Here is a 16,847-nt window from a genome sequence, read left to right as displayed (position 1 = left end):
TTTTTGGAACATGGCATTCCCTGTTTGATATTTGTCCTTGTTTTTTGATGTTAGGCATGTTTTCTAGATCTAAATTCTATTTTCATCACAAAATCGTCTGTACGAACGTCTCTAACTATTGAACTTCTTTCAGAACTTTAAACGTACACTAATTTATTTCAAAACCACATGTCCTCCAAAGAAAATAAACGGTCATTTATAGAATTAGAATCTCTTTGAACTTTTGATGTTTCCGGTGGTAAAAAAACTAATTTATTTGTCTGTGACGTACGTGTTCATTCACAAGAGTTAGTCTGCTGTTCTAGAAGATATTTTTCATTGTAGAAAGTCATTATCATTGAGTAGCATGCACGATAATAACAGATAGGTAGACGTTAAGTGTTTTGCAAACTAAATATAGGACAAGATACTCTTATAAATGCATTAAGATATATGGTAATCAGTCCATTTACAATTGACTATACACCAGCTTTTATATGTATATGATTCCAACTGCATAAAACAAACACACTTTACCTAAGTTTTGTTTTTACGTTAACCGTACATCTTACATCATTGGGCCTGTAGATATGCTTTGTAAATACGATTTATCTATATAGGACCAAATACGTATACAACACTGTAATTTAAAGGTACTGGAAAAAATAACCATCGGAAAATGAAAAAAGTAAAATAAAACAAACCCCCAAAAAACAAATGCACTAGCGAACCAGTCATCAGATAAATTATGTGGCGCTTTTGAGTTTTAAAGAAATCCTGTTATTTGTCTGTGCATAAATAATGGCTGATTATATCCAATATATTCAGATGCAGGGCTCACACTGGCCTCCAAAAAATAATAGCCAACTTTTTAACCTATGAAAATTTAATAGCCAAAATTGACGCGGATCTTTGCGTGCAATTTTTATAAAAATAAAAATGATAAATCTGATGCTCGTGTAACACATATAAGTGCTAGGTCATTTCAGTGAATCAAACCACGAGTCTGTTATTATATTAATCTGGGGCCGTATTCATAAAGCATCTTAAGTATAAGTTTTGACTTAAGTTGAAGATTTTACTTAAGTTTGTAGTGATTTCAGCTTAAGCCTAAGTAAAAAACTTAAGTCCTATTCATAAAACAGCTTAAACTTAAGATACGTAAGAAATGACTTAAGCCAGAAAACAAAACAGCGTCGTGATTACGATTAAAGTGTTGTTTTTCAGATGAAAGCACTTTAAATATAATTGTGCATGTTGTATCTGTCTGAAATTAATGTTGTTTTTTAATGTTTTCGTCCACAATAAAAGCCAAGAATTACTTATTAAGTTGTTTTATGAATAACAAATATACTTAAGTAAAATAAATTTCTTACCTAAGTAATACTTAAGTAAATAATCAATTTCTTATACTTATACTTAAGATGCTTTATGAATACGCCCCCTGGTTGCGTTTCTTCTTTTACTCTAATGGTATTCTTTCACAGACATGACAGAATGTTTCACTAAAGCTACATTAACTCTAGATATAACTAATTTATGTCAAAGATCAAGAACAGCGATCCAATCCGTATAAAGAATGCAGTCCCCGTCGCAACACCCCCGCCCCCACATATACACACACGCTAACGCTAAATTACGCGTGAGATATTGTTACGTTGATTCAGTTCAGGTATACCTGCAAAATAATGACGAGAAAGACGAGAGAAGACATATTCAAGTTTCGAAATATTAGTAAAGTGTTTAAATACGTTCAACATACTGTTACAGATATTCCAAATTTTACTATCTTGCAGACTTGTATAGGATTGTTCTCACTTCACAGATTATAAAATGATTTTAACGAGAAATGTTGCGGAGATTTGTTGACATATCAATTATGAATATAAAAATATTTGTGCGTGTACATTACGTATAGCTCTTTCTTCGAAAACTAGTTGTGTTACATTTTGTCCCACTTTATACAAAATATTACAAAATAGCGACTAATGATTCGTTAAGTTCTTCATCCAATGCAAAATGATTTTTTCCTGTTTTACATCAGTGAAATCACGTACAAGGCGTGATTCTGGTATCTACGGTGTACAAGGCGTGATTCTGGTATCTACGATGTATCTTGAAAGATTGATGCTTTTAGGCTGACATTTAGATCGGGCTCTGTCTACATTCTAAGACATTCGCATTGATGTCCGTCTGATCTTGTTGGTTGGATGTCAGACGGCCATGTTACAGGGAAATAATAACCATAATCACCACTTTACTACTGTTTCAAGTGATTTCTTTTTTCACCTTTTTTCTAGTTCTGTATGTACGATGTTTTACATTATAAACGGCAAATGAAGTTTGTGAGAATTTCGGAATTCCAGGAAACTGGAATAATACACATATTTGTGTGCTTATTGCAATAAACAAGGAATGAATACTCATACCCCAGCCTAAGCAATGATTGCATTATATGACACAGTTTTAGTAAATCTAACTATGTTATCACGACCTCAGAATCATTTTTGTTATTTGAAACATAAATCTAAGCCAGAAACCAGAGAAAGCATTCTTTCATAAACATTTTATCTATGTTAATTCCATTAATTTTATAAGTGATTATATCAATCCAAAGAAATCATCTGTAACGAAGTGATATACCTATCTCTACCACAGCCATTGCGATTGTTCATACTGCTTCTGGAACTTTTAAAATGTCGACAAATTATGGCTTTTATTAAGAATTTGAAATTGCCGCCAACCCTACTATAAATATCTTTAAACAAGAGTCATCCCCGCCACACATGTTGTTAACGTGAAACGCAGTGTTGTTTTAGATACAGGTATGTTTAAAATACCTATGATATACAACAGGTATTTTTTAAAGCAAATTAGCGGTCTACACACGTAATATAAAAACGTATGTTCGATGTAATACAAATGTTGTATTAATGAATGAGGAATTTAATAAAATTTGATAAAAAGTTATCATGCTCCCTTCTAGCTTATGATCTGTTAAGCGTGTCATACACCTAGGAGCTAACTTCATACAGCTCTTAAAACAGAAAAAAATGGGAACACCTGTTAATGATTTATGAAATGAAAAGTATTTCGTTTTATATCAATATAGGTACAACAATGTCATTTGTCTTATTTTATCATTTGGATTTATTCAACAATACAACACCAACGGTTTAAATTTAGTTCCACATTTAATTTACACGAAAATGGAAATTAGTTCTAAATTTGACTCAAAGTTTGTTTGTCTTTACACCTTACCGCTGGAGAAAAAATCTATGGGAAAAAATATATACATAATTAATTACATATCAAAGTAGCGTTTCCCTCTGGTTTTCTTATAGACTTTATTACCGTATTAAATGTTGTTTGCATTTGACGATTCCAAAGACGAGAGCATTTCGATGATGATGTACATATGAAAGGAGGAAAGATTCATTAAATCAAGTGATAAAATGATCAACCGATTTCTAGATTCCATCCATGTCTATGCGCAGGATGGATTGATGTACTATGATTTGCATGTGCCTGATAATTGATGTTTTATCTTGTATATCTCTATTCAAATAGCAATATTATGAAAATTGTTTGTAGGCGTTCCAGTAAAGCTGCCTCCTTGAAATCAAACCTACATCAGTGCATGTATGGGTGTGCAGACGTGACATTTACAATAAAATTCACAGCATAAGTAGAGATAATAGGCAAGGACAATACAAAAACAAAAAGGGGCACTGTAGGGCGCCGCTTTGGAAAGAAGAGTAGCGAAACACACCGCTGGGCGAATCCATTCTTTACGCTCTTAATTTCCACCATGTTAAAAAGATGCAGGGCAGTGTAAATTAAAGTTATCCCTGCTAGTTTAATCCCTCTCAAATTTACGATGGTAACAAGTTACACAGAATGTAAAAAGCAAAAATACTCTTGCAAAAATGACATTTATTTACACATTTATAATTTACTGGCACTATAAAGAAAGGCTTAATGGTACTATAAAGAAAGGCTTAATGGTACTATAAAGAAAGACTTAATGGCACTATAAAGAAAGGCTTAATGGCACTATAAAGAAAGACTTAATGGCACTATAAAGAAAGACTTAATGGCACTATAAAGAAAGGCTTAATGGTACTATAAAGAAAGGCTTAATGGCACTATAAAGACTTAATGGCACTATAAAGAAAGACTTAATGGCACTATAAAGAAAGGTTTAATGGTACTATAAAGAAAGCTTTAATGACACTATAAAGAAAGGCTTAATGGCACTATAAAGAAAGGCTTAATGGCACTATAAAGAAAGGCTTAATGGCACTATAAAGAAAGACCTAATGGCACTATAAAGAGACTTAATGGCACTATAAAGAAAGACCTAATGGCACTATAAAGAAAGGCTTAATGGCACTATAAAGAAAGACATAGTGGCACTATAAAGAAAGGCTTAGTGGCACTATAAAGAAAGGCTTAGTGGCACTATAAAGAAAGGCTTAATGGTACTATAAAGAAAGCTTTAATGACACTATAAAGAAAGGCTTAATGGCACTATAAAGAAAGGCTTAATGGCACTATAAAGAAAGGCTTAATGGCACTATAAAGAAAGACCTAATGGCACTATAAAGAGACTTAATGGCACTATAAAGAAAGACCTAATGACACTATAAAGAAAGACTTAATGGCACTATAAAGAAAGACTTAATGGCACTATAAAGAAAGACTTAATGGCACTATAAAGAAAAGTTTAAAGGTACTATAAAGAAAGCTTTAATGGCACTATAAAGAAAGGCTTAATGGCACTATAAAGAAAGGCCTAATGGCACTATAAAGAAAGACCTAATGGCACTATAAAGAGACTTAATGGCACTATAAAGAAAGACCTAATGGCACTATAAAGAAAGGCTTAATGGCACTATAAAGAAAGACCTAGTGGCACTATAAAGAAAGGCTTAGTGGCACTATAAAGAAAGGCTTAGTGGCACTATAAAGAAAGGCTTAATGGTACTATAAAGAAAGCTTTAATGACACTATAAAGAAAGGCTTAATGGCACTATAAAGAAAGGCTTAATGGCACTATAAAGAAAGGCTTAATGGCACTATAAAGAAAGACCTAATGGCACTATAAAGAGACTTAATGGCACTATAAAGAAAGACCTAATGACACTATAAAGAAAGACCTAATGGCACTATAAAGAAAGACTTAATGGTACTATAAAGAAAGCTTTAATGACACTGTAAAGAAAGGCTTAATGGCACTATAAAGAAAGGCTTAATGGCACTATAAAGAAAGGCTTAATGGCACTATAAAGAAAGACCTAATGGCACTATAAAGAGACTTAATGGCACTATAAAGAAAGACCTAATGGCACTATAAAGAAAGGCTTAATGGCACTATAAAGAAAGACCTAGTGGCACTATAAAGAAAGGCTTAGTGGCACTATAAAGAAAGGCTTAGTGGCACTATAAAGAAAGGCTTAATGGTACTATAAAGAAAGCTTTAATGACACTATAAAGAAAGGCTTAATGGCACTATAAAGAAAGGCTTAATGGCACTATAAAGAAAGGCTTAATGGCACTATAAAGAAAGACCTAATGGCACTATAAAGAGACTTAATGGCACTATAAAGAAAGACCTAATGACACTATAAAGAAAGACTTAATGGCACTATAAAGAAAGACCTAGTGGCACTATAAAGAAAGACTTAGTGGCACTATAAAGAAAGGCTTAATGGCACTATAAAGAAAGGCTTAATGGCACTATAAAGAAAGACTTAATGGCACTATAAAGAAAGGCTTAATGGCACTATAAAGAAAGACTTAATGGCACTATAAAGAAAGACTTAATGGCACTTTATAGAAAGGCTTAATGGCACTATAAAGAAAGGCTTAATGGCACTATAAGTAAAGATCTTAATGGCACTATAAAGAAAGGCTTATGGCACTATAAAGAAAGGCTTAATGGCACTATAAAGAAGACTTAATGGCACTTTAAAGAAAGGCTTAATGCATCATAAAGAAAGACTTAATGCACATATAAAGGAAAGTCTTAAATGGCATATAAAGAAAGGCTTTTTCACAGCCGATTTGTTTCGTATTGGTATATGATGAATAAACTTGTGCGCTTGAAAGAAAAGTTGATAATTTTGTAGCGTAAATTTCTTAATGACGTAACATAACGAGTGGTTGTGATTTCGTTCCAGCCTCATTCACATTTGTATTGCTTTAAAAACAACTTATCAAAACCACTCGGAAGTTCACTGAGGTCAAGGAACTCTTATGCATCAATTAAGACCTTTCCGATGGCGAATTTAACTTTCTGTTTTTCTTTCACAAACATCCTAGAAACAAGATTGTTTGGTAAACCAAAATGACTTGCCACCCAGGGCTGTGTTAAAGCCTGTCTTTCTCCTCAGCTGTTTGCCTATGTCTGCCTGGGAACAACCAGTGAGTATTTCTCCAGAATTAAAAAATGCCGCAATATTTAAATTTTCTGAAAATAATCTTAAAATCTTCTGTAAACAGAGAATAGCTTATGTACAAGGTACCGTTTTAAAATTTCAAGTTTTAACTACTATCAGTATTTCAAATTAACATCTAAGGTCAAAATATATACATGTAGATGAATAATAACTTTAATATGTTGTACCTGCTTGTTACAACGGGAGAATATCTATGGGAAAATATATATACATAATTAATTACATATCAAAGTAGTGTATTCCACTGGGGTCTCTAAAATAAAATCATTGTCGTTCAGATGCGTATTATTATATCACTCGGACTGCGCCCTCGTGATATAATTCCTTCGCATCTGAACTCTTAACAATGATTTATTCAGCGACAAATCACTAAATGAGATTTCTTAACTAGTGCATGCTTGAAGGCTGGATACCTGGAACTACAGCTCATAAACTAAATTCCCACTAAAGGCTAAATGGCGCTAAAGGAAGGCGTAATTCCCAAAGCCGATTTTTTTTTGTATTGGTATATAAAGAATAAACTTATGCGCTTTAAAGAAAAATTGATAATTATGTATTAGATTTTTCAGGATGACGTAACATAACGAGCGGTTCTGATTTCGTTCCAGCCTCATTCACATTTGTATTACTTTAAAAACAACTTCTCAAAACCACTCGGAAGTTCATTGAGGTCAAGGAACTCTTATGCATCAATTAAGGCCTTTCCGGTCGCGAAATAAACTTGATTGTCGACGCTTTCTGTTTTTCATTCACAAACATCATAGAAACAAGCTTGTTTGGTAAACCAAAATGACTTGCCACCCAGGGATGTGGTTTAAAGCCTCGTCTTTCTCCTCAGCTGTTTGCCTATGTCTGCCTGGGAACCAACCAGTGAGTATTTCTCCAGAATTGAAATGCCGCCACATGATTTAAATTTTCTGAAAATATCTTAAAATCTTCTGTAAACAGAGATAGCTTTCTGTACAAGTGTACCGTTTTAAAATTTCAAGTTTTAACTACTATCAGTATTTCAAATTAACATCTAAGGTCAAAATATATTACATGTAGATGAATAATAACTTTAATATGTTGTACCTGCTTGTTACAACGGGACCATTTTTATTTTGTCACAGGTCGGAAAATAGTAATAAATGAAACGTCGTTCTGTTTCGCTGGAAAGAAGATAGTGTATTAAAAGGATTCCTTTATTAAACTACTGTCGAGTAAAAACAGAGCACTTCAGCTATGTTGTTTTTTATTCTGTGAATAAACCCAATATCTCTTTGGCATTTAATATTTATATGTTGTAACTTGCAGCGTCAGGAACAGAGTTCTGTTTCGTATATTTTGTATTTTTATCAATGTCTGAATAGTGGTAATTAAGCAAAATTACAAATATTTAATTGTTTACATAATGTTATTTAATACTAGGACTTTCGTTCGTTATATTTTTATGTACGGCATTCACTGGTTTATGCCAGTTTTATTGTTGGCACTTTGTATAATTTATTCTAAATCTTCCAATGTTAAAATAAGTTATTTCAATTGCAGTGAACGAGCGCCGAGCGCCGAAAATCCTTTGATCATTGAGTAGTGTATATACCTGTGATAGTAAAGTGCTTTGTAAACTTAATATAGGACAAGATAATCTTAAAAATATACGGACGTTGTATTTATAAGCTGGAATTCCCGACGTCTTTATTTAAAATTTGCGATCATAAATATAGACATATATTCAAATTTTATTTTTATAAACGATGGATGTAAATATATTTTACGAGTGTTCAACTATTAAAGGACTTGTGTTCTTTCTATTTATGATATTGTTAGATAATGTGGCGGAGTGTAAAGGATATAGGCATTACGTTATGCCACCCGTTCAGCAGTAAGTTTATCTTTAATTGTTATTTCTAATTTTGCCCGTAAAGCATCTCGTTCGTAGATTCAGTAGTATAGAATTTTGAAATTCACTAGTTAAATTTGATATTTAAGAATGTATATGCTATGAATTTGTTGATGTATAAAATGTTGCATTGGAAAAGTATATATAAAGTTATATTTCGAAAGCCTCAAAGTGGGTTACACGCATAGCATCCGGGTTTGAAAATAACCAAATTAATTGTGTAATAAAGTCTAAATTATGTCCTCTTTCATTTACTTATTATGATATCGGAAAGTCCCATTTTAAAATACTACTGAAATACGAATGCACTGAGATATGCATTGCGGAAGGACACGAGGATTCGGACTGGGATCACGGACTAGCAAATGAAGGGATAAAGTAAGGTAAAATGTAATCAGCTAAATCATGCAGCTTATTTGAATATATAAACATGTACGTGGATAAAGAGAGAAAATAAATATTTGTATAATGACTGGATGATTACGTTCGTATGTATGCAGATACACTTGTAACAAATACATCAACTAATGAGATAATTGTAAAGTACAAAATACAGTCAAGTAGACAACGACATGAGAAGTATATAACGATATGAGAAGGAAAGTAGCTGCTCATTATTCTGGTCAAAATTCCTAAAGTGTTACGTTGACCTTATAAGATTGTTGTGTGTAAATTTTGTGTGTGACAAACTTAGGATATAGTGAAACAAGCGTGAAACCGACTAGTTATATTTGAAATAGATATAACAGATTTCGTAATGGAAACTTACGTGAAAATGACTATTAAAAATTTGATTGCGTGTACAAAATGAGAAGTAAATCGATTTACAAATTAATAAAACCTTCACACTATTACTATTTGGCAGGATTATTAGCATATTTAGGACATGTACCGAATGTAAAGCCGACTTCATTTAAATAAGATCATTTTATGTCAGTTATTAAGATTTTTTTTTACATCACACAACAAGGTTGTAATCGTATATTCAGGACACATTGCCAGTATTGCATAAAGTTATTAGTTGTACATAACGTTGTAAGTTACTATGTTAAAGGCTTTATTCAAAGTGTTTATCCTTATCATAATTCAAATACTTCATGTCAAGTCAATTCATCTCTACTGGTCTGTATCAGTATCATCACATATATCAAGATCAAACTTGGTATAAATGGATATACCTTGAAATAATTGATATATTCCTATTGACATTTAAATACCAAATGTATATGTGTAAAATTCCAAAATGTTCCTATATATTGATGTTCGTCTGATCTTACTGGCCTGAGATCAAGCGGATTCATTACAAAGAAATATCTATAGCTACAAGCCTTCCTTTTGATTTTAACCTTTACCCTGCTAAATTTCTGTAATGAACCTTTCCATCTTTCAATTTGGACAGTACCATTAACTGTTAAAAGGAGTGCTTACCAAAAAAGATACTGACTGAATGGCGAACAGTGCAGATCATGATCAGACTGCACGGATGTGCAGGCTGATCATGATCAACACTGATCGCAAAGGCAGAATCAATCGTATCCAGCATGATAAGGGTTAAAAAGGTTTCATTTCCCTAATCTTTCAACCAATCGTTCCGTATTCTCTTAAATGACAAATGAAGTCTGTTATTTCATTTGTTAGAATTTCAGGAATATACAAGACTGCATATTAACAGTGTTTTCTTCCTCGCAAAATAAATATTTTCATTTAATTTCCCCGTAGTTAAGATATTAAACTTGGACTTTTTGCGAATATAACTGTTCTAATGAAACAGTTAACCAAATGTTATTTTTCATAATATGTTTGTTTTAAATCAGAAAAAAAGAGATTTTGCGATAATGCATCTTGGCCAGTAAATATACAATGAGCCATTTCATATCAGACACGACAACTTTTTCAGTTTTGTCAATGAAGTAATACTCATGCTGTACAAACTGCATATAGTAAACATAGAACAGGTGTTTCGTATTCATAATGAAACCGTTATGTATACGTTATAAATATTGTCTATTACGTTGATAACAGTCTATTTTAGTATTTCAATGTTGCAATATGTTTTTGATGTTTGATCCGATGCATTTTTGGACAATGTGGTATAGTCACGCTTTCACGTCAGAAAAAAAGTGCTTTTACATTGTAGGATATGTTACGTAGACAAAAAACAACAACAATATTTATAACTTATTTTGATATGTATACAGTCTATATTTGGTATCTGACAGGACGAAGACTGTGTTACATAAAAACGCATTTGATATCATTTTAAGCACAATGCTTTGACAAAGTGAATTAAATGTCGTCTAGTGTACCTAGTCCGTTAATTATTTAATTTCAAACTCGGGTATTGCTTTGGCAATTTTCCCTAACATATATTTATTTAAGAAACATACATGTTTCTCATAATTGTATTTCTGTCCACAGTACGCACACAAGTGAACAAGAATATTATTTTAACGAGATCTGGTAAAGTCTTCCAAGGAATGTGTAAATGTACAATCAATAAAATCCTATAGCAAGTATAAGCATAACATGTTATATCTACCTGCTGTTGTTATTGTTCTTAGACTTTAAAATATAAATACCAATGTTATTAAGGAAATAAAACTTTTATATTGTTTCTTGTCCTGTGCTGTAAGATCATTGTGAAGAATTATTTGTAAATGTAACATGATGGCATGTGTTGTGTTTCAGACATTACTGTTATAACAGTCTGCATAGTGTCATAACGTGTTCAATGAAGGTTCAGTAGAGATCAGGGTGTTTCCAAACAGGTCATAAAATATATATTTTTAAAATTATTAATCACACTTGAAGGCGAGATATTTTAGAGGGAGGTAATCAGGGCAAACTTAAATCTTTTTAACCATTAAAAATAACGACAGGGAACACTTTCTTGACTGCCGTTTACCATTGTGGAGGGTGACCGCTTATCAGAGGTTAAAATTGAGTAAAACTGAATGGCGGAAAATAAAACTGTTGGTAGCCGATCTCTGATGGTTTCGCGAGGTTATACTGTATTCAAAAGATCTCCAGACAGCTTGACTTAAGTTCACGTTATGGTAACTCTAAAGCCGCATGACTTAATGGCTGTCGGGCTATGTTTGGGGGGCTCTATGTTTCCGGGAAATCTGCACTTACCTTTTATTTTTTCCCAGCAAGGATAAATGATGTTCGCGCATTTTAAACCCTGTTAATTGGGGTCTGCACATTTCAAATCCCAGACTAAGCAATGATAGCATTACATGAAACAGAGTTTTAGGAAATCTAAATATATTATCACGGCCTCAGAATCATTTTCGTTATTTGAAACAAAAAGTCTTAAACTGGAAACCAGAGAAATCAATTAGGTTCTTTCATAACCACTCCATCTGTGTGAATTCCATTAATTTTATAAGTGATTCTATCAATCAAAACGAAATCATCTGTAACGAATTGATACACCTATCTCTACCACAGCCTCTGCGATTGTTCATACTGCTTTTGGAACTTTAAAGATGTTGATAACTCCTGGCTTGTATTAAGAATTTGAAATTGTCGCCAGCTAACTATAGATATCATTACACAAGAGTCATCCCCCACACATGTTGTAAACGTGAAACGCAGTGTTATTTAAGATACAGGTATTTTTAAAATACCTGTTGATATACAACAGTTATTTTTAAAGCAAATCAACGGTCTACACACGTAATCTGAAATATATATTCAATGTAATATAAATGTTTTAGTAATGAATGAGAAATTTAATATTACATCAATCCATTTTGTTTTAAACAATTTGTGCGTCGACACGGATGGGCGCATTGATAAAAAGTAACCATGCCCCTTCTAGCTTTTGATCTGTTAAGCGTGTAATACACCTAGGAGCTAACTGCATACCGATATTAAAACAGTAAACACACCAGAGTTAAAGATGTATGAAAATTAAAGGTGTCAAGTTATAATTTATATCGATACAGGAAAAACAAAAGATAATATAGACTTTATAAACTTTATTACCTTATTGAATGTCGTTTGCATTTGACGATTCCAAAGACGAGATCGTTATATACAAGCATTTCTTTTGAAAACCTTAATGTTTTATTTTATCATTTGGATGGTATTAAACAATACAACACCAACGGTTTTAAATTTAGATCCACATTGCACGCAAATGGAAATTAGTTCTAAATTTGGCTCAAAGTTTGTCCTTACACCTAACCGTTGGAGAATATCTATGGGAAAATATATATACATAATTAATTACATATCAAAGTAGCGTATTCCACTGGGGTCTCTAAAATAAAATCATTGTCGTTCAGATGCGTATTATTATATCACTCGGACTGCGCCCTCGTGATATAATTCCTTCGCATCTGAACTCCTAACAATGATTTATTCAGCGACAAATCACTAAATGAGATTTCTTAACTAGTGCATGCTTGAAGGCTGGATACCTGGAACTACAGCTCATAAACTAAATTCCCACTAAAGGCTAAATGGCACTAAAGGAAGGCCGATTTTTTTTTGTATTGGTATATAAAGAATAAACTTATGCGCTTTAAAGAAAAATTGATAATTATGTATTAGATTTTTCAGGATGACGTAACATAACGAGCGGTTCTGTTCTCGTTCCAGCCTCATTCAGATTTGTATTACTTTAAAAACAACTTCTCAAAACCACTCGGAAGTTCATTGAGGTCAAGGAACTCTTATGCATCAATTAAGGCCTTTCCGGTCGCGAAATAAACTTGATTGTCGACGCTTTCTGTTTTCCATTCACAAACATCCTAGAAACAAGCTTGTTTGGTAAACCAAAATGACTTGCCACCCAGGGATGTGGTTTAAAGCCTCGTCCTTTCTCCTCAGATTTCTGCCTATGTCTGCCTGTGAACCAATATCCGAAGGGACACCAGTGAGTATTCCTCCAGAATTGAAATGTCGCCACATGATTTAAATTTTCTGAAAATATCTTAAAATCTTCTGTAAACAGAGATAGGCTGACTCTGATAGGTTATTGTACAAGTGTACCGTTTTAAAATTTCAATATGTAAATACTATTAGTGATTTAAATTAACATCTAAGGTCAAAATATATTAGAAAAATAGAGAAAAATGGAAACTTCACAGGTCGCTCAACACGACAAAAACGAAAATGTTTCAGGCTCGGTTTGATTGAGCCTGTTCAAGACTCATAACTTTAAAAAATTGTACCTGCTTTCTTGTTCCAACGGGGCCATTTGTATTTTGTCACAGGTCGGAAAATAGTAATAGTTGAATTTGATTTGAAGTTGTATATATAATTTCATGTGATATAATATTGTTTATATTTGTATACTAGGTGACTTATAGGTCCGTTGGGCCGGGTGTTGTTAAACTGATTATTTTTAATATGATGTATGAAACGTTTAACACATGTCACTATAATAAAATATTTACTTTCTTACTTACTTCATACCGGGAACGTTCTAGTGAAGATAGTGTATTAAAGGGATTCCTTTATTAAACTACTTTTGAGTAAAAACAGAACACTTGAGCTATGTTGTTGTTTTATTCTTTGAATAAACTCATTATCTCTTTGGCATTTATTATCTGTATGTTGTAACTTCCAGCGTCAGAAACAGTAGCTCTGTTTCGTATAATTTGTATTCTTTTGAATAGTAGTAATTAAGGAAAATTACAAATATTTAATTGTTTACGTAATGTTATTTAATACTATTTCGTTCGTTATATTTTATATAAGGCATTCACTGTATGGTTTATGTTAGTTTTATTGTTGGCACTATGTATAATTTATTCTAAATCTTCCAATGTTAAGCTCCATATAACCAAGGTATATACCTTACACTCACTTTATGAGCTCTGTTTGATGATGTAGTAAATCAAATCAAAAACCAACACGTATCTTTGATTGAAATCTGTCATTTAATATCTAAATGACGAATTTGAAAACACAATTAACAATAAATGATTCTGTTACAGCATCATACATAATATGTGATAGGTGACTAATTTTATCAAGAAAAGACAAATATTAACAGTTGATATGCATCATCAAAGATGGGGATCTAACCTTTATGCCACATATTGCAAAAACATAATAAATGGATTTCATTTATTAAGTTATTAGCAATAACCATTCCTCTCATATTGCGGAAAAATTTCAAATTCCAGGTTGTTGAAATGAACACCATCTATCTGTAAAATGTTAGCATTAGAATGTTTCATTCCTTTCAAATTTCAGTACGTTCAATATTCCAAGTTCTTGCTTAAACACCCTGTCTGCTTCTCTCAGTAATAATAAAATCATTGTATATGTACGCTGGGATGTGGCGGGTGTGTTGCCTTAGAATAAATTGGCAAATAAAGATATGTTTCGGATTGAAGCAAGTAAGAAAAGTTTAGCAATTGTAACAATTCGTAATGCTATGGTCTCTGCATTTAATGCAGTAGAGCCTGGTTAATCAATGTCGTTACCACCAATGAACATGACACCATAGTCAGGATGGTGCTTCACTAATCAGTCTTGAAAGACCAGGACATGGTTCGAGTTTGTTAAACAACCGCCACTAATTCCACAGAACTTCACGTCGATTGCCGAATCAATATTAAATAGATCATATCTTTGCAGTTTATAAATATACCCAACAAATTGAGCTCTATGAGAATCTCCCATGAACAGCAAAGACATCTTTAGCGCCAAGTAAACTATATTACTGGGTCGAAAATGCCCGAGTACGAATAAAGAAAATTAAAACCATACAAATACGATTGTCCCGAGTTGTACACTACGGCGATGTCTGCAGCATAACATTACATTGCGTTGGACATCAAACTGTAGTAAAACATCAGAACTGTACGTGCTAGAACCTCTTCTATTGACAATTTTGAAGCTCTTGATAATTTGCGCGTAATTAAGCTTTTCGTGCTCCGCAATTGAATAATATTAAAACCCGTACCGTCCTGTACTTGCATAAATATATTTTTTTTTCAATAAATCTGTATTTAATTGCAGTGAACGAGCGCCGAGCGCTGAAAATCCTTTGATCATTGAGTAGTGTATATACCTGTGTTAGTAAAGTGCTTTGTAAACTTAATATAGGACAAGATAATCTTAAATATATACATATGTTATATTTATTAGCTGGAATTCCCTACGTCTTTATTTAAAATTTGCGATCATAAACATAGACATATTCAAAATTTATTTTTATTAACGATGGATGTAAATATATTTTACGAGTGTTCAGCTATTAAAGGACTTGCGACCCCTACTTATTTTGAGGTCACTTGATCAAAGGTCAAGGTCACAGGAGCCTGAACAGTGACTTGAGAACCACTAGGCCAAGAGTGTTGAAATTTAGCGGGATGACTGGACATGCCAAGTAGATGATCCCTATTACAACCAACCATCAGTGTCTCTTTGACTTTCGCTCCTGACCCCTATTAACTTCTTGCCTATAGGACTTTGCATTGGGGGAGACATGCGCTTTTTTACAAAAGCATTTTCTAGTTTTAGCTTGATTGTGATGAAAGCTAGAATCTTAAGTCTGCTTACCGGAAAAACCAGTACCAGTACTTGAAATTTATTTTTATTCTTAAAAATTAGTTTGTTATCATAAGTCACTCAGTGTTACTTATGTAATGTGTTTATATCAGCCAAAGTCAGAAATGCAAATCTTGTTGCAAAACGTCAAGGTCAACCCTGAGAACTGAAGGTCAAAGTTCATTTTCATGCAAAAATGTGAAAAATGTTACCTTTACTTTTTTAATCTGTTTAATATGTTTTCACAATATTAGTCACCGAAGTTAATTTGTTTTAATGTCTGTATGTCAGGCAAAGTCAGCAGTGCAGATGTAATCCCAAAACTGCCAAGGGTAAAGCTTATATCAAAGGTCAAAGGTCAAATTTGAGTGAAAAATTGCATGAATAGCTTTGTTTGAAATATAAATGCTATTCCTAATCATTATTAGTAATTGCTTGTGATTTATTTTAATGTATATATGTCCCACAATGTCATTAATAAAGATATCGTCTGAAATCAGAAAAGTTCAAATGTGATATTAAGGGTCAAAGGTCATTTTCATGTAAAAGGAAGAAAGAAATGGCTCTTTAACTTTTCTTCTTGTCGATAATATTTTGTCGATATAAGTCAACGATATCACTTGATTTAATGTATAAATGTTAGGCAATGTCTAGTATGCACATACAATTTCTAAACATTCCAGGTCAACCATAATGTCAAAGGTCAAAGGTCAAAGAAGTGAGTAAAATGTTGCAAAAATATCACCTTTTGTAATAATTTTTATTGTTTAAAAGTATTTGTTTTGTCATTTTAGTGACTGGTCGCTGTTCATTTTACTGTATATATGTCAGACGATGTCATAGAAGAGAAAATAAGTCAAGATCAAACCTGGTATTGGAGGCCAGGGGTCACTTTTGTATAAAAAATCACAACCGTTACCATACTTACTCATTACTTTGATCAAAAATAGCTTGTTGTTATAATTCACTGTTAGCAATTTACTGTATACATGTCAGGCAAGGTT

The 16,847-nt window shown here is 32.7% G+C and overlaps 1 protein-coding gene across 8 annotated transcripts in view; it reads left to right on the top strand.

Moving 5' to 3' along the window:
* The window catches only part of LOC123535289 (acetylcholinesterase collagenic tail peptide-like), a 135,786-nt gene that overhangs the window by 40,968 nt on the left and 77,971 nt on the right, over window positions 1-16,847 (top strand). The window contains exon 1 of one of the 8 annotated variants that reach the window (XM_053520029.1): window positions 8,099-8,307. The exons of the other annotated variants lie outside the window; for them this stretch is intronic. Coding sequence (XP_053376004.1) covers window positions 8,180-8,307 — 128 coding nt within the window. The 5' untranslated portion in view covers window positions 8,099-8,179. Of the gene's footprint in view, window positions 1-8,098; window positions 8,308-16,847 lie in introns of those variants that run through there. 8 annotated transcript variants of the gene reach the window in all.

This window comes from Mercenaria mercenaria, chromosome 12 (genome assembly GCF_021730395.1).
Source record: "Mercenaria mercenaria strain notata chromosome 12, MADL_Memer_1, whole genome shotgun sequence".
Lineage (NCBI taxonomy): Eukaryota > Metazoa > Mollusca > Bivalvia > Venerida > Veneridae > Mercenaria > Mercenaria mercenaria.
This window is presented reverse-complemented; position numbering and strand designations above follow the sequence as displayed.